Source organism: Pecten maximus, chromosome 13 (genome assembly GCF_902652985.1).
Source record: "Pecten maximus chromosome 13, xPecMax1.1, whole genome shotgun sequence".
Taxonomy (NCBI): Eukaryota; Metazoa; Mollusca; class Bivalvia; order Pectinida; family Pectinidae; genus Pecten; species Pecten maximus.
In genome coordinates this window covers 36390969-36411466 of record NC_047027.1, presented here as the reverse complement: position 1 = coordinate 36411466, position 20498 = coordinate 36390969, and the positions used below count along the sequence as shown (strand labels likewise).

General features: G+C 36.8%; 2 protein-coding genes across 2 annotated transcripts; both read right to left on the bottom strand.

Annotated features, from left to right (window-relative positions):
- Nucleotides 1–3672, bottom strand: LOC117340732. Its single transcript, XM_033902494.1, has 3 exons — nucleotides 3668–3672; nucleotides 2863–2939; nucleotides 1–449 (listed from the first exon to the last, which is right to left on the bottom strand). The coding sequence occupies exons 1-3, from the start codon at nucleotides 3670–3672 to the stop codon at nucleotides 1–3; spliced, it is 531 nt and encodes a 176-aa protein (XP_033758385.1).
- Nucleotides 3673–6896: 3224 nt separating this feature from the next.
- On the bottom strand, nucleotides 6897–12902 carry LOC117341109 (complement C1q tumor necrosis factor-related protein 6-like). The gene is made up of 4 exons (XM_033902945.1): nucleotides 12749–12902; nucleotides 11691–12049; nucleotides 8892–9088; nucleotides 6897–7172 (listed from the first exon to the last, which is right to left on the bottom strand). Exons 2-4 carry the CDS (start codon nucleotides 12010–12012, stop codon nucleotides 6951–6953), a joined length of 741 nt encoding a protein of 246 aa, XP_033758836.1. The 5' UTR covers nucleotides 12013–12049; nucleotides 12749–12902; the 3' UTR covers nucleotides 6897–6950.
- Nucleotides 12903–20498: the final 7596 nt, after the last annotated feature.

Below are 20498 nucleotides of genomic sequence, written 5' to 3'. Positions count from 1 at the left end.
TTATTTTCTGTTCGAGCTGGCAACCTGCATCACTACGCTTTTTGTTGGCTGAAGTACGTAGTGCTCCCTATTGCTGTAGTCAACTGCCATGTTGATGAGTATTGCTAGTTCCTCTTTTGATTCTGCGATGAGGGCCACATCATCTGCACAAGTGGGCGCAGGTATTCTGAGATATCCTACCTTGGTTCCTAGTCCTGAGATGTTTAGCCTTTCAAGGAGATCATTTATGAAGGTCTTATAAAGTTCCGTACTGAGTACTCCCCCTTGCCTTACACCTTGGAGGACTGAGAACGGGTTAGAGGTAACACCATCCCGTTTAATGCATGAGGTGGCTTCTTGATGCAGATCTCTTATCAAGAGCCACAAAGCGCCGTTCACTCCTGAATTGAACAGTTTCCTGTTCAAGCTGTTGTGAGGAACGACATCAAAGGCATGTTGAATGAGGCATTCTGGGAGAGAAAAAAACCCATAGTGTCTTCATATCTCTCTCTGGCTTTTAAGTTTATTTTTAACATCAAAGTTTCTTTCCTGTGATTGTTTTAGACAAGAGAAAATTGTTAGCAATATCCCCAGCCAATATAAAATTAGATAGCCTATTTATAGTGAATCGGGAAATCGTACTGATTTTATGCACGAAATTGGGTGAATACGTTAATAAGAGATACACAGGTAATCCCGTGAACCACATTTGAATCATATCTGTTTTCTTTATCATCAAACTACAATAACTCGTAAGGCAAGATGAGGTAACCGATTTGTTATAATTATTTAATAAGATTTAAACTAAATATTTGAAGATTGTAGAATTATCGTGCTCAGCTGGTAGTAAATCATCTCGTAAGTATAAATTTATGTGTCACAGAGTGCCTTCCAGTTTTCTGACGATGGCGCTTCTCTCCGAACGGCCTGTTTATATATAGTGAGACCATCTACCACCTGTTTTTCGTTGTATTCTTACATCGACATTCACTCTTTAACACTTTGACACGCTATGTATAAATGAATATTATGCCACATGTTGCCATAGCATTCAGAACAGGTTCCTTATTAGACAAGCTGTTGAAACTTTAGCACATTTTCTTTGTTTTTCATTATCTTGTTTATAAACATCTCTGAACTTGTCCTAATTTACCCTCAGGCATGAGTTCGTTCCGACATTTTTAGAGAAAATTTCTACTGATGATAGTGTTCACGAACTTATTATACAATCCTAAAACCTCTTGAAAATTTACAAGTAAACATTAATATGAAGTTTGAAAAATAATTCATGAATATCAAAATCAACTGTGACTCATTTTGTCTCTGACGAAGCAATCCATTTTGTTCTGACTTGGAAAGGCCATTTTCATAATTTGTGCTTGCAGCATTTGTCACAAAATTGATGTCTGCTGGCGTAACTCTGTCGTTGGGTATGAACATGAGCTCTTTGTATTCTAGTATCTTATGTTGTGGTGATTTGAGAATGGCAGTTGTGGAGCTCAACTTGTCTACAAACCTGTATGACATTATCGACTGTCAAGTCTCTGGACGGAATTCCCATCACTTTCCCAGAACATTTACTGTTATTAACGCCGTATATGATCACATCGCAGATCAAACCTTCTTTTGACATTAGTATAAGTAGTGAGTTTTGAACAGTGGAAAGCTTCAACTTTTGCCGCCGGTATTGGTAAAGATCGTCACAAGCTCGCATAGAATAAATAAATACTTATGTTAAATCCAAATCTCAGATCAGGGCATCCAGTAGACCCTTGAGAGTATGTTTTTGATTCTCCAAAATGAGATCTGACTCTTGGGTTTGAAGGGACTTGTCTATTTGACATATGTTTTGACCCTTCAGATTTCTCAGAAATAGTGATTTGACTTCTGAAATTGCTAAAAGTCAAGGGTCAACTGGATGCCCTGCAGATGTGTTTAGATTCGGGTAAGTATCTACTTTTTGCCATCGTATTTTTTTTACATAGAATTAAGAAATGCAATATGAATTATGACGTCACAGTTAAAACAATTGCAATCGGCTCTGGCAGATGTTATAAAATGTGTGTTGATAACATAATCTAAGTATTAGGATATGATTATTAGTACTTCTAACGCACATCTCGTACATAAGGATATCCATTTTTAAACGTACTGTACCTTTAGGCCACCTAATCTGCAGATTTACCTGATAGTCCTTAATAAAATCTATTACCTGTAAGTGATCGAGATCGGGTTATCTCAGTCGAGGGCTAAGATTCTGTAACATAATCCCAACCGAGGCGTTAGCCGAGGTTTGGCTGTTACAGAATCTTAGCCCGATCTTACATATGTCTAGTTGTATAATAACAACCCATCTATATATGTGTTTAGAGTGTAAGAGTATCTCGTCTGGGGCCTCCCGGTTCAAAGCCGATTAACCATTTCATCTGCGCTTCGAATTCAGTCCTTTCGCGTAAAAATATAGTTCGGTTATTTCAAAGAAGAAAAACAATGATCAATCGGTACATATTATTTCAATAATAAACAACCAACCAAACAATGCATAGTAATTAAATACATGACAAAAACAGTTTGAATGCACATATTTCTAATAATATTGGTTAACCTGCGCGGATGAATACATGAATGGGTTAAAATACCGCCAAAACTCACGTAAAGGTACCAGACAGATCGGACGAGATAGAAAAATCTAGCACTGGGTATCACGTGAGATTTCCCTGTCCGAGGTGCGAGAAAAGTTCGTCACGCACCTCATCATATTGCTTCCGCATGTTTAAGAGTAATTTCTTCAACACGACTACTTCTTTCTGACACTTTATCACTAGCCCTCCACCTCTGGGTCGCGAGTTCGAAACCCACGTGGGGCAGTTGCCTGGTACTGACCGTAGGCCGTTGGGTTTTTCCAGGTACTCAGGCTTTCATCCGCCTTCAAACCCTGACACGTCTTAAAATGATCCTGGCTGTAAATAGGGCGTTTAACAAAATAAACCAAATAAACCAAGGATTCGTGTCCGATAGGCCGACGTAATTGTGTCAAACTGACCTTTTATGTCATAGAAACTAGAGCGATATATATATTATACACATTGTTGGCTCCAGACATCACTGACGAGTCGTAGATAATCTAGAGTCCAACTTTAACGACACTTGTTCTACAATCACCTGCATAGTTGTAAATTATTAAGTATTAGATATATTGTTACATAATTAAATCTTGATTGTATAAAGCGTTTTCATTGGCTTAAACATAACATTTAAAATAACGCCGCATTTTGTACCGCAGATTTTGATTGGCTGACACATGTCGCACTCAATTATATGAGAGTGTTTATTCGTTGAGGTATTATATAGTGTGAATGAGTCTTTTTCGTCTTCAAAAAACAAACACACCGAGGTGCAAAATAAATTTTCACAAACATCAAAACTGCTATAAAAAAGATTATCAAATCGGTTAAATACTTTTCAAGTTGTCTAAACGGTACCTTCAATAATCCCTCTATTTAGTTACCTGACACCAGCGGTTGGTATTTATGTCCTCCGTTCCGCTGTCTTCTTCATTCATATGTTTTGTATACATCTATTGGTGTCTCTCTATCAAACCATGATCATGACCATTTATGTCTCTCAAGCTCTCTCTGGCTACCCCATGATCTTGACCATTTATATCTCTCAAGCTCTCTCTGGTTACCCCATGATCATGACCATTTATGTCTCTCAAGCTCTCTCTGGCTACCCCATTATCATGACTATTGTTGTCTCTCTGGCTACCCCATGATCATGACCATTTATGTATCTCTAGGTCCCTCTGGCTACCCCATGATCATGACCATTTATGTATCTCTAGCTCTCTCTGGCTACCCCATGATCATGACCATTTATATCTGTCAAGCTCTCTCTGGCTACCCCATGATCATGACCATTTATGTCTCTCAAGCTCTCTCTGGCTACCCCATGATCATGACCATTTATGTCTCTCAAGCTCTCTATGGCTACCCCATGCTCATGACCATTTATGTCTCTCTAGCTCTCTCTGGCTACCCCATGATCATAACCATTTATGTCTCTCAAGCTCCCTCTGGCTACCCCATGATCATGACTATTGATGTCTCTGGCTCCCCCATGATCATGACTTTTGATGTCCCTCTGGCTACCCCATGATCATGACTATTGGTGTCTCTGGCTCCCCCATGATCATGACTATTGCTGTCTCTCTGGCTTCCCCATGATCATGACTATTGATGTCTCTCTGGCTACCCCATGATCATGACTATTGATGTCCCTATGGCTACCCCATGATCATGACTTTTGATGTCCCTCTGGCTACCCCATGATCATGACTATTGCTGTATCTCTGGCTACCCCATGATCATGACTATTGCTGTCTCTCTGGCTACCCCATGATCATGACTTTTGATGTCCCTATAGCTACCCCATGATCATGACTATTGCTGTCTCTCTGGCTACCCCATGATCATGACTATTGATGTCTCTCTGGCTACCCCATGATCATGACTATTGATGTCCCTCTGGCTACCCATGATCATGACTATTGATGTCCCTATGGCTACCCCATGATCATGACTATTGATGTCTCTCTGGCTACCCCATGATCATGACTATTGATGTCCCTCTGGCTATCCCATGATCATGACTATTGATGTCCCTATGGCTACCCCATGATCATGACTATTGATGTCCCTATGGCTACCCCATGATCATGACTATTGATGTCCCTCTGGCTATCCCATGATCATGACTATTGATGTCTCTCTGGCTACCCCATGATCATGACTATTGATGTCCCTTTGACTACCCCATGATCATGACTATTGATGTCCCTCTGGCTACCCCATGATCATGACTATTGATGTCCCTTTGACTACCCCATGATCATGACTATTGATGTCTCTGGCTACCCCATGATCATGACTATTGATGTCCCTCTGGCTACCCCATGACCATGACTATTGCTGTCTCTCTGGCTACCCCATGATCATGACTATTGCTGTCTCTCTGGCTACCCCATGATCATGACTTTTGATGTTCCTCTGGCTACCCCATGATCATGACTATTGATGTGTCTCTGGCTACCCCATGATCATGACTTTTGATGTCCCTCTGGCTACCCCATGATCATGACTATTGATGTCCCTATGGCTATCCCATGATCATGACTATTGATGTCTCTGGCTACCCCATGATCATGACTATTGATGTGTCTCTGGCTACCCCATGATCATGACTATTGATGTCTCTGGCTACCCCATGATCATGACTATTGATGTCTCTGGCTACCCCATGATCATGACTATTGATGTGTCTCTGGCTACCCCATGATCATGACTATTGATGTCCCTATGGCTACCCCATGATCATGACTATTGATGTCTCTGGCTACCCCATGATCATGACTATTGATGTCCCTATGGCTATCCCATGATCATGACTATTGATGTCTCTGGCTACCCCATGATCATGACTATTGGTGTCTCTGGCTACCCCATGATCATGACTATTGATGTCTCTCTGGCTACCCCATGATCATGACTATTGATGTCTCTCTGGCTACCCCATGATCATGACTATTGATGTCCCTATGGCTACCCCATGATCATGACTATTGATGTCCCTCTGGCTACCCCATGATCATGACTATTGATGTCCCTATAGCTACCCCATGATCATGACTATTGATGTCCCTCTGGCTACCCCATGATCATGACTATTGATGTCTCTGGCTACCCCATGATCATGTCTTTTGATGTCCCTCTGGCTACCCCATGATCATGACTATTGATGTCCCTATGGCTACCCCATGATCATGACTATTTATGTCTCTCTGGCTACCCCATGATCATGACTATTGCTGTCTCTCTGGCTACCCCATGGTCATGACTTTTGATGTCCCTATAGCTACCCCGTGATCATGACTATTGCTGTCTCTCTGGCTACACCATGATCATGACTTTTGATGTCCCTATGGCTACCCCATGATCATGACTATTGATGTCCCTATGGCTACCCCATGATCATGACTATTGATGTCCCTATGGCTATCCCATGATCATGACTATTGATGTCTCTGGCTACCCCATGATCATGTCTTTTGATGTCCCTCTGGCTACCCCATGGTCATGACTATTGATGTCCCTCTGGCTACCCCATGGTTATGACTATTGATGTCCCTCTGGCTATCCCATGATCATGACTATTGATGTCCCTATGGCTACCCCATGATCATGACTATTGATGTCCCTATGGCTACCCCATGATCATGACTATTGATGTCCCTATGGCTACCCCATGATCATGACTATTGATGTCTCTGGCTCCCCCATGATCATGACTTTTGATGTCCCTCTGGCTACCCCATGATCATGACTATTGTTGTCTCTCTGGCTACCCCATGATCATGACTTTTGATGTGTCTCTAGACACCCATAACCAGAACTTTAAATCTTCTCTACATACCCATGACCATGATTTTGACGTCTCTCTAGACACAAATAACCGTGACATTTGGTGTATCTTTAGACAGCCGTCCTCATAGGCCCCTGGTTATTGGTGTTCCCTAAATACAACAGTCCCTATAAAAGACTTTTGTTGTTGCACGGTGTCCCCTTACACATTCGTCCTCAGAATATGTGTACCTTGAACATGTAATGTTTGACACATCCATTTTATTTCAGAAATAACAAAAACGGTCAAAAACTGTGCTATATCGACATAAGCATAATGTAAACTTGTTATTGAAGTTGTTTGATATCATTTCTAGTTTAAAACGACCAGTTAATTTTTTTTTTGAATATCGGTAAAACGGGTTTTGTGTATTCTGATCTTAATCAAACCGTTTACACATGTACCCTTTATCGGAAAAAATGTCTTAACAAAGACTACAAGATCTTAATTTGTTTTTCATTTTGTTTATTTGTCAATATTCTTTTATCTTCAATCGTAAATGAGAGTATCGTCTATACCTCAGATGCTACCTTATGTCCGCTGAACGTTGTATACCTGCCGGCGTAGTAATAGGAATTCAGATTAGGCCGTGCAATCAGGTAGACCCGCTGTCCCTGGGTGAGTGGGAGATAGATAGTATTCGATGACGTGCCCCAACTTGGAAGACTCTCTGCCCAAACTGTTACAACCCACTGGTCATCCCCATCACCAGTCTGAAATAACTGGACGGCCGCCTGCAAAGGGGGATTACTCAGTACACTATATGCATTATATATTTGCATGCGTGATGTAGAGCTGCTCACCATCCGTTTTAATTGTAAAAATCCTAACGGTATTTCTTTGAGGTTCGAGTAAAACAGACAGTTGATTAAATTGTACACATTCTTAAAAAAATAATTTGCTTTACCATTACATATTCCCAAACAATCTACTTTACCATTACACATTCCCAAACAACCAACTTTACCATTACACATTCCCAAACAACCAACATTACCATTACACATTCCCAAACAATTAACTGCGCCTTTACATATTCCCAAACAACCAACTTTACCATTACACATTCCCAAACAATCTACTTTACCATTACACATTCCCAAACAATCAACTTTACCATTACACATTCCCAAACAATCAACTTTACCATTACATATTCCCAAACAACCAACTTTACCATTACACATTCCCAAACAATTTCATTTACCATTACACATTCCCAAACAATCAACTTTACCATTGCACATTCCCAAACAATCAACTTTACCATTACATATTCCCAAACAATCAACTTTACCATTACACATTCCCAAACAATCAACGTTACCATTACACATTCCCAAACAACCAACTTTACCATTACATATTCCCAAACAATCTACTTTACCATTTCATATTACCAACTAATTAACTGCACCTTTACATATTCCCAAACAACCAACTTTACCATTACACATTCCAAAACAATCTACCTTACCATTACACATTCCCAAACAATCTACTTTACCATTACACATTCCCAAACAATCTACTTTACCATTACACATTCCCAAACAATTAATTTTACCTTTACACATTCCCAAACAATTAACTTCACCTTTACATATTCCCAAACAATCTACTTTACCATTTCATATTCCTAGACAATCTACAAGCATTCCTGAATATTCTGGTTAAATACTTCATATTTCAGAAATTACTAGTGGAGTGACAGTCACAGAAAGAATGAAGTGTAGTGAGGGGCGATAACACTTTTTCAGCACGGTTTTCATCAAAACCGCTTAATACATGTATATACATTTCGACCAATAAAAGACTGTGTTGTTCACATGGCAACGGAACTCATAAAGTCGAATTTGCAGTCCCCTAATACACCTACATACCAAATTTAATCGAAATCGAACAATATCTTAATTTTGACCAATTAGACGCCAGCAATTCCCGGCCATTTTGTTAAATGCGAAAGTGAGGCTACAAGTTGACCGGTGTCCAATTATGTACCTACATACCAAATCTCATTGAAATCAGACAATATCTAAATGTTGACCAATCAGTGGTCAGTGTAAATGGCGGCCATTTTGTTAAAACGATTAAGTGAGGTGATGAGAGTAAACAGTGTCCTATTATGTACGTGTACCTGTATCATTATCAAATCTCATATTTCAGAAATAACTGATTAACTACTGATCGCGTAGTCTTGTTAACTACCTTTTGTTTTCCTAATATTCTGATTTACTACGAAATAATTTTATTGTTAGCCATTAGAAAAGCCAAAATATGCCTAATTACTCTTGTTAGCTACGAAGTATATTCCGTGTCAACAACCGGTTAACTACTTAATATTCATGAAAAACTTGTTTAACTTTTAGATATTCCTAAATAACTTTGTTAATTTTTTAATATTTTCGAATTTTTGTAAATTCAAGAATGAAAATCTATAAAATATACAATACCTTTTGTCCTTCCATAGCTGCTACAACGATATGAAAGACATATACGCCAGGGGACGGGGCGGTGAATATACCAGTTTCCTTGTCATAAGCTAATCCTCGATTGATGAGCACTTGTTTATACTTTAACACCTGTCCATCCAGCGGACCCTCATTAGCATCCAGAGCGGCGAGGAAAGACACCGGAAATCCAGAGAGTCCTACAGGATAAGTATATGATGTATGTCCCAGAACAGGCGCGGATCCAGGAAGTTGAAAAGGGGGGGGGGGGGGGGGGGTCCAAAAATTTTGGTAATGCGAGCGCCGTAGGCGCGAGCCGAATTTTTTAATAAGGGGGGGGGGGGGGGGGGACCCCACCCTTCCCCTGGATCCGCTAGTGTAGAATAACAGGAACATCAGTACAACTTATATATTTGCACTAAACTAATCCTTTGTAACAATGTACCAGAACAGCGTGGTAGTACGGCTGATTAATGGTTCCAGAGTTAAATATCAACTATAAGACTTTGGATGGTACATCTAGGTCTAAGTTGTTAATGTGAATGGTTAATTATCATATGACTTATGTAACAGGCTAGAAGCAAACGAGATGCAATAATGATAATGATGAAATTATAATTTGATATAATATTCAGCAAGCTGATTTCAATCAACCATTTATGAAACAAAAGGCCCATGGGCCTTATCGGCCATCTGAGTTATGGTATGTATGTTGATTGATGCGTTTTGCTTTTAAATGATGATTTAACATATTTGTACAATGTGACCTTGAAGGTAGGTCAACGTCCTTCATTGGAATTACATAGTTACTCACTTTGTTTTAACAAGCTATTGGTCAAATATCATGGCCATAGACCTTAACTATGTTTACCAAATGGAAAGAGTCATAACTCAATAGCCAAGCTATTACTGAAATTAACAAAGTTTCATCAAACTCCGTTCATATTTACTCAAATTAGCGTGTTCGCAATGCCCAGTGGTAATAATAAAACCGTGCTGATGTTTTCCACTCTTTTTATATGAGGAAATTGAATGTTTGAGTTTCAAAACGACACCTCATAATGAATAAGAAATAGTAGCTGAAATAATAAAAACAACTTCATATCGTCTACTCCAAGGGTTGAATGGTTGTTGTGTTTAGTTTCAAGAGCTTTGTCTTATAAGATGTGTATTCCCATGCAAAAGAAAATTAATGACGACATGGATAATTAATGACGACATGGATAATTAATGACGACATGGATAATTAATGACGACATATGGAATCGTGCAAGGTACACCTAATATGCTATATCGATATATCAAAATAATAATAATTTGGATATCGAAAGGTATTTGTCGATATGTTTAATGACTACATGATATATCAATAACTATTCCATAACAAGAAAAATTAATGATGACATGGAAAATTGATGACGTCATGGAGAATTATTAAGGACAATTAATGACGACATAGAAAATTAATGATGACAATTAATGACGACATGGGAAATAATGATGAAAATTAATGACGTCATGGAAAATTAATGATGACAATTAATGACGACATAGAAAATTAATGATGACAAGTAATGACGACATGGAACATTAATGATGACAATTAATGACGACATGGGAAATAATTATGACAATTAATGACGACATAGAAAACTAATGATGACAATTAATGACGTCACGGGAAATTAATGATGACAATTAATGACGACACGGAAAACTAATGACAATTAATGACGACATGGAAAATTAATGTTGATAATTAATGACTACATGGAAAATTAATGTTGATAATTTATGTCGACACGGAAAATTAATGACAATTAATGATGACAGCAAATTAATGATGACAATTAATGACGACATGGAAAACTAATGATGACAATTAATGACGTCATGGAAAATTAATGATGACAATTAATGACGACATAGAAAATTAATGATGACAATTAATGATGACATGGAAAATTAATGTTGACAATTAATGACGACATAGCAAATTAATGATGACAATTAATGACGTCATAGCAAATTAATGATGACAATTAATGACGACATGGAAAATTAATGTTGATAATTAATGACGACACGGAAAATTAATGATGACAATTAATGACGACATAGCAAATTAATGATGACAATTAATGACGACATAGAAAATTAATGATGACAAGTAATGACGACATGGAACATTAATGATGACAATCAATGACGACATAGAAAATTAATGTTAATAATTAATGATGACATAGCAAATTAATGATGACAATTAATGATGACATAGCAAATTAATGATGACAATTAATGACGACATAGAAAATTAATGATGACAAGTAATGACGACATGGAACATTAATGATGACAAGTAATGACGACATGGAACATTAATGATGACAATCAATGACGACATAGAAAATCAATGATGACGATTAATGACTACACAACTCAAACAAATCCCATATACAGCATGATTGTATGTCATTCTATCAACGGCATAGTGACAAAATTACTTATTTCACGATGATCAACTTTAAATGATATATTTGAATTAAATCTTTCGAAACCTCACGACAGTCCGACAGAACATCAACTATTTTAGAATTAATTCTTTCAGGAATGTATTTTAGCTTGATTGTTTTCATTATTGTTGTTTTACAAGAAATCTACGCGTTCTGATAGGTATATTATGAGATTTTCACGGATAAATACTTTGAAAATTCTTCCTTTAACCTTTTGCAAGAAGTTTACACCTATCTATTATAAGTATTTGTCCTAACATTAGATTGGTTTGTCTGCAATACTTACCAGGTTCCCCCTTTTCGCCTTTTTGTCCATCATATCCATTTACACCCCGAGGTCCGAAAAGACCAGGGAGTCCTTCCGGACCAGGATATCCTGGTTCCCCTTTCTTGTTCTTACACTCCACCTTCAACGTACATCCGGAAGTCTCGTCGTCGTCCTCCTCCTCCTTCGGCAGTGGGGGAGGTAGAGGCCCGAGTCCCCTTGACGGTTTTTCTTTATGCAGCTGTTTCCGGTTGGCGTAATAGTTTGAATATTTCTCCTTGTCGCCGTTTACAAGTGTGACAGTCGACAATATGGCGACCATGCAAATTACTGACAAATGCATTGCTGGATTGGTTGCAAGATTGTCCCAAAGTTTTATTCTGCAAAATCGAGAAAAAAAATCTGATGTTTATTGTTTTCCTTAACATCAGCATTCATAAGCTGGATTTTTAAAGCACGTCTGCAATCTCTATTATAATAAAAAAAAAAAACGCATCTGGTTTTCATAAAGTGTAAACTCAACTTTTGTGTTATAAACAACATATATGTTTTTGGTGTAAATCATATCACTGTAATTGTATGAACCATCTGTGTTATAACATTTTTAACATCTTTATTTCTTTATTTTTTATTTGCAGCTTGTAATAGCCATCATTCAGTATATGCTGAAATCATGCCGAAACTTGTCACTTCCGCGTGTTTTGTTAAGCACGGGTATAATTTTTTTTTTATTCAGAACTGTCTATTCTTTACCAATACCTTAACTAAACTGTGTTAATCAAAATTTCCTATCAGCGTAATCTAAAAAAACTGTTAAAGGATTAACAGAATATGTTTTCAAATTAATGTTCTTTAAAAAAAATCACACATTTGTTGAAATTAAAATCTGATGTGTTTTGCCTAATATAAAAATTTCATAATAGTTTCTAACATTTTTGTCTTTTTGTTAAAGGAGCATTCACAGTTCCACGCCCTACAGTTGTTTAACTCCAATTAAATGGAATTAATTCAATATTTAAATAAAAACTGTCATAATTTTTGAACAAAAATAAATATTACACCACAAAATGTGTCCTTACCAGTTTTCCGCTGTGTATGCTATAGCTCCAGGCGTAGTGTTATTTCGGTGCCTCTGTTCCGAGTGTTTCAGCCTAAACCAGGGATCTGTGCAGGGCTTGCTTTGACTTTGTCCTAGTACGAGTCAACCAGTTAACCAGTAAAACTTGATATCTCACATGATGCTGTTTTTTTCGGAATTCTCTAAAATGTAGACTATATAAATGAGGGCATCACGGTTGTAGCGGAGTGTACATTACGAGCGATCACGAAGTTCTCATTGTACTCTTACAGCCTTGTGAAAACCCAATAAAAACGCTATGGTAGATACATGTACGAAATTCTAATGTGATTACCCAAAGTATGAAAAAATACTCAAAAGAAATACTCGTTGAAGTGATATTTAATTGAATTAAAATGTGATTTCACAAATGTATATCGATTTTCCGAAAAAAAAAAAAAAAAAAAATGAATAAAAGAAAGGACAGACGAGGACAGAAACTGACCACACGAGCCTTTCAGTCACATCTTCGAAAAAGAGTCCGAAAGGCCCGTGTGGTTTCCCGATTGCTTATTAGTTATGTAGTTTAAATAGCAGTCGGAACTCCTCGGCTGTGCTACACATCCGAGGAGTTCCGAGTGGTTAAATAGTAATGATTCGGGATTGAAACACCGACGAGAACTGCCGAGAAGTTACGAGATTGCGTAAATCTCTGCGTCATACAATCACTGCTATCAATTTATATATAAAAGTCAACCGAAAGCTATTCATTAGAATTGATTTGACGTTTTTGATCACATAAAAAACTTTTGTGTCAGAACCTGACTTTATTGACACATGTTCTGTTGTTGAAATGAGTTTGTGTTTGGGGACTCGCTTACATGATGATAAAAATAAGACACACAAAAACACGTCTTCACGTTCCAAGTCGTTTATCTTTATCTGAAGAAACATGTTCTCTTACAAAGAGAGCTACAATAAGAGGAAAGAACTCTTACAGTTCGAGTTACAAATTACCTCCCCTAGATCATATGCCTTAACTGTTACAATATATTATGTAATCTCATCACACCCATACAACCATATACACAACCAGAGACATATATCTGTATATATGTCTCTGACACAACACACAACATTAACACAACTAACGAATTAAAACAAATTAAGTACTGGAACTCTTCTAGTCCTATGACACTAAACCCAAGTTCATTGTTTAGATTGCATTTGCTTGACAGGAATCACATTTAGAACCCCGGTCAAGTTCACAAGTAATATATTTGTAATAATTAGTAAATAAAACTTCAAAGTAAGCAATTCGAAACTCGTAGAATTACATTTTTGCTTCCTCGCAAAAATGTTAATAAAGTTCTCTAAATTAAATTTACAAACTCCGTCGTAAAAAAAATAAAAAAAAATAAAAAATGAATTACATGGCATTAAGTAAGAAAGTTGAAATTTTAAGTCCATTTGTCACAGAATGCCTGTGATTTTATCCCGCTGATTAACAGTCAGCTCTGCCACGTGTGTTTTTGTGATCGACCTTCACCCTACAAGACTTTAATCGACTTAGATATCACGCCGTTAAAAGGGATAGCTACGTACTCCTTATATTCAAAGCAAGATCTTTATCAAAGAAGCTGTAGCCAATTTACTATGGCCTGTTGTCTGATTTATATCATAATCTTAACTTATATGTATAATTGTTCATAAAAGATCTAGTTTGTTTCAAGTTTGTCCTCATTCACCTTCTAGTCAACTAAAAATGTGCCATGGGAACTTTCACTACACTAGTGTAAAGTGTCATTGTTGCCAGAGACTACTTGATAACATAAGCAAAACAGATGTAAAAACTAAATCACGCGGGAACATAGTTTACTGTTGATAGTTAAACAAACAAACAAACATATAGACGTATTATGTAATTCTAACAGTTAAGTGTTGCTACACGTATTGCGTACATCTCAAACCCCAGAATAATCGACATCTCAATGAGGACACTCCTCTCAACCAGTAAAAATTATATATGATATATATATTATGCAAAATACTGATATATATAACATCGATAGACTATATATATCGAAACTATATTGTTGATAGTACATGTAAACCAACATTTTTATTACCATATTGTACATTTTGTTTTATGTTTACTTATCAATACATGTATTATGTCATGATCATTTGCTTAATAGCCATAACACTATTGTAATTTTGGTAACTGGTATGGCACACGTCGTTGTTTCAACCTATAAATATCAATGTTGTGTTCTTTTATATATATATGTGTGTGTGTAAAATATCATTATATTGTATCGTAAATGCTGCCATTTGTTAATACCATTATATTCATGTTTATAGAAGAGGACAATTATAAGTTGTAAAACTTGTGTCCAATTCCTTTTGAAATGTTTTCAAATAAAATATGTTTAAACTCTCAACCAGTTACGCTAATGTTGACCACTGACAAATACACAAACGTGTCCATGTTGATTTTTTGAAGACAGACGACAAAAAAAGAACAAGTGAGAGTAATAGAAATAGTCCGTGGTCAAAGGCCAGAGTTAGCCAATCAGATTTGTTGGGGGTCACAATTAAATGACCAATCGGAGGCTTAGAAAGTGGTTACACACTGCGGCGTGTAAACAAAAGCAATAACACACTGCTACGAATTTTATCACGTGCCATATCAGTTGTGAAATAAGCTTAGTTATGGGATAAATTGATTTATAATATGTAAGCAGAGATTACACAGATTCGTCGAAGTCAAATTGATACCTTGTTCGGTTACGTGAACCACATTTTAATCAATCAGGTAAGATGAAGTAACCGATTTGGAAGAAGATCTAATAGAAGTTAGTGTTCAGCAGAAGTCTCTATGTGGTAATTTAAAGAGGCTTGCCGGCAGAGAGATCAGAAAAATTGGCTAATAGAAAAAGATTTTTACACATGACAGATTGTTGGAATTGTTGAGTTTTTCATTTTATTTTCCTTATAAAACGCTGAAAAGTGATATTAAAACCTCATTTTTGAATATTATTTATTTAATCGCAACCCGCAATAAGTCTAATTTGATTGACACATCAAAGAAACAAGCACGTGCACAGTGCTGCACAGTGATAACTTCAAAGGCAGCGGCGATTTACAAAGAAGATTTGCCGTTATATTCTATACATTTCCCTCTCAGGTTGAGTTTTAAAACGTCTTTTAAATACGTATTCTGTAATTGTTTTCAAGAAATAAAGTCGGAAAGCCTCTAATTTTGTCACATAGAAACGTGTACTGAAGTTTATTTAGTGATCGGAGATGTGCCGTTTACCGGTCCGTCTGCGGGTAAGCCTCTTTAAGTATAAATTCATGTGTCACAGAGTGCCTTTTTGTTATTGTGACGATGATGCTGTTTTCTTCCGAACGGCCTGTTTATCTACAGAGTGAGACCATCTGTCTACCACATGTTTTTCGTTGTATTCTCACTAGCGGATCAAGGGGGGTGGGTGGGGGTTCCTGGGGAGGAATTTTTTAAAGTCTTATAGGACTCCAGGTAGACTCGGAGTCCACTTGGAGTGCACTCCAAGTTTACCTGGAGTCCAAACGGAGTGCATGCATTCCAAGTCCAAATGGAGTGCACTTTGGTGTAACCTTTAGTCTACACTCAACTGTATAAGGTAAGTACTAGATATAGGTGTGGAATATACTGCATGGACGTCGAGATAACCCCGTGATAAATTGTAACAATTTTAAAGGCATGATAATTAAGATTTTTACTTACAGACTCTTACAAAATATATCACGTGACTACGTAAAAGAAATCATATTTCTCCCCGCTGACCTCTGCCACATCACCTTAGTGAATTCTCGACCTTTCCATTTTAAAGTAAGAGATTGTTTTCGTTTTTTCTTGCGCTCCGTGTCAGGTTTGACTACGTCTGAGTTGGAAGTCCACTTTATTTGGTGCGATATATAAACTTTCTGCAATTACAATATACACTTTCTAAAACGACAATATTTATTTGATATGAATAAGTGTTTGGTCAAAGATTTATTTTAGTGTTTATTGGTTTTTTTTTTTTTTTTACAGAAAATAGTTTGTCTGTTCTTAAATCACATAATTAACAGAAAGTGTATGGCCCTTAACATACTTTCAAATATAATAACAAAACTTATCCATTATGAAATGTGAACGGGCACGGGATCAAGAGTAACATAAACGTTTCTTCTAGCAGTTCTCAAGATATTGCGATAACAACCTCGAACTGATCAATTCAAAGATGGCCGTCAGTCGGCCAATAGGACTGAGACAACGATTAGGTTCTACCGAGTTCAGGCCCAAAAAATGTATGTATTTCAGGAAAATAAATCAAATGCCTTTTTGAACTTGATCTTTGTCTGAATTTAATTGTGAAATAATAGTAGAGATGTCAATCTAGGTTGTGTGATGTAAAATATTAATATCGATCATGTATTTTGTGCTCCAGAATCCAGTGTGAAAAGTCCTGATATGACCTCACCCCTGACCCGGATGTATATAGAGAATACATGGTCAGTGTATTAAAATATAAGCTGTATTTTGGCGAGGGTAAAGAAAGACAAAAGTGGCGAGCCTTGGCGAGCCACTTTGGTCTTTCTGTCCCGAGCCAAAAAATACAGCTTATATTTTAAGACACTGACCATGTATTCTATTTATCCTGCAACAGTCATAAAAATAATCATCAAAAATAATAATTTTGAAGTGAAACGGTGTCAAAAATGACAGAAATATGTTCGCCTTTTAAACGTAGTTTCACTTTGAAGTAGGTCAGTCGAACAGACGCACGTGCTAAGATTCCAAAATACAGCTGTTTTCCGTCACTGCCGTATACAGCAAAAATATATACGGTGGGTGTATTCCGACAATGCGGTGGCAGTTGCAGGATAAATAACCTGTGACACATGTTGACAGGTACCTCCAGAAAATGCCCAACATGCCGTGTTGACTCTTTTGTATTTAGCTTTTCTGATGTTGGGTCTTGGCCAGGTGAGATGAAAATTTATATATGAGATTTTGGGAATTTATTATGCATTTTAATGTTACAATGAAACATATAGCAAAGCTAATTGTGATATCGGTCCTAATATTTAGCTATTCCTATCAAGCGCCTAAGTTGGATAGGTACAACTAGTCGGAGAAATAATCTGTCAGTAATTCTCACGGAATAGCATATCAAGGGTGATTTGAATAACCAGCCATCCATGAAAGTGAGCCAATAAGAATATTCCTGTAACATGATCACGTGACGTTACCAGTTAACACAAACTAAAGATAAGGAAAACAAAACAAGAGAAACGCTTATTTTTGATTTTATTAAAATATAATAAATAACAATTATATCACAATAACATTTTGTATAAAGGACACATCCTACCCTATCATTACCAAACCTGAGTACAGGGCCTTTACACAAACGCCGAGATATTTTCAGACACATCTAGTGACGTCTAGTGCAACACGTCAGAGTCCACAAATACAATAAATAGTTTGATTACAAAAGTAGTGTAATGCTCGTTTTCGTTTTTCAAGTAAATGCTCCATTTTCGAACTGAAATTTTCGTCACAGCATTAACAAGAGATCCCAGAGGGATCTTGGCGCCCACCATTGAATGATCTTTATAGGTTCCATGTCAGATTGATCTTTTCTCTACTTTTCCCTTCCTCTAAGTCTTACTAATCTGTGTAAATTCAGAAACAGCCCTGTAGTACTTTTCAAACAAGGGTAACCTATATATAAAATTTAAGATTTAGCGATAATGGCTGTCTGTTGTTTTCGGATTGGTCCCAAAATGCAACACCAGGGACCAAGGGGAACCTACATATGAAATTTCAGAAAGATCCCTTCAGTACCTTCTGTAAAATAGCGATAACAAACTTCAATTGTCAAAATACCAGATGGCTGCCTTTCGGACAGGTTGTTTTCTGACTGGTCTCAAAATCCAATATGCATAACTAGGCACAGAGGGCAACCTACAAATGAAATTTCAGAAAGATCTCTTCAGCAATTTCTGATAAATAGCGATAACAAACTTCAATTGTCAAAATCCAAGATGGCTGCCTGTCGGCCATGTTGTTTTCCTATTGGTCCCAAGATGCAATATGCAGAACTACAGACCAAGGGGAACTTACAAAAATGTTTGAGAAAGATCCCTTCAGTACTTTCTGAAAAATAGCGATAACAAACTTCAATTGTCAAAATCTAAGATGGCTGCCTGTCGGCCATATTGTTTTCCGAAAGGTCTCAAAATGTAATATGCATAACTAGGCACCAAGGGGAACCTACATATGAAATCTGAGAAAGATCCCTTTAGTACTTTCTCAGAAATAGCGATAACAAACTTCAATTATCAAAATCCAAGATGGCTGCCTGTCGGCCATGTTGTTTTCCGATTGGTCTCAAAATGCAATATGCATAACTACAGACCAAGGGGAACTTACATATAAAACTTGAGAAAGATCCCTTCAGTACTTTCTCAGAATTAGCGATAACAAACTTCAATTATCAAAATCCAAGTTCGCTGCCTGTCGGCCATGTTGTTTTCCGATTAGTCTCAAAATGCAATATGCATAACTAAGCACCAAGGGGAGCCTACATATGAAATTTGAGAAAGATCCCTTCAGTACTTTCTCAGAAACAGCGATAACAAACTTCAATTGTCAAAATCCAAGATGGCTGCCTGTCGGCCATGTTGTTTTCCTATTGGTCTCAAAATGCAATATGCATAACTAGGCACCAAGGGGAACCCACATATGAAATTTGAGAAAGATCCCTTCAGTACTTTCGGAGGATTAGCGATAACAAGAATTGTTTACGGACGGACGGACGGACGCAGGGCGATTTGAATAGCCCACCATCTGATGATGGTGGGCTAAAAATTCATAATTTTTACGTTCATAGAAACAATCAACAATCAATGATCCATTAAAAATGTTGTTTGTTTTTTTTTTTTTACAAAACCCATGTTTTTTCTTCTTTTTTTACACTGTAATAAAATGCCTTTCTTTAAAGACGTGGTAGAAGAATGATAAGTTCAAAACATTCACAATAGTAACAATGGTATGTGGTCAACGGTAACAGTATATTCAAACCAGAAAATCCTATCTAATACAATCCTTCCACTAATGTCACATCCCAATGCCCCGTCTCATGCCTCCATCATTGGAATATGTGATACTTTAATCCCTAAATATGTTTTAAGGAGGTACTCCCCTGTGGTTGCAATCACGATCAAGTCTCATTTTGAACGTTTAATCTTATTAGCAAACACAAATTTGAAAAATATGCCCAAAATCTAAACATTTTTTTTGTTTATAGATATTTTTCACAAGAATTTTAGCAAAAAAAAAAAAAAAAAAAAAAACCAAAAAAAAAACCAATTTTGCGGCAATTTCGAAAATATGTACTTCTTTCCTGGATTGATCGCCCAAATTATTAGTGTGTGGCCATTTTAATTGTAGTAAGCTCATATTTATTGTACAACATTGTAATGTTCAATTGAATAAATGCAATATACAACAATGTGGAAAATAATACGTTTTGTTTTTTTTTTTTTGTACTCTGGTTAAAATAAGAAAATTTTTATTCTACTAGGGAAGAAAATTTGTTTGGATAGTGCATACTTCGGAAGAAATTCCGCTAAGTTTATCTTTTAATAATCAACAATTGGAAATATTTAATCGTCATATATTAAAACAGCAAATTCATTCAAAAATATTGGGTTATTTTCCATGAAATTTAATC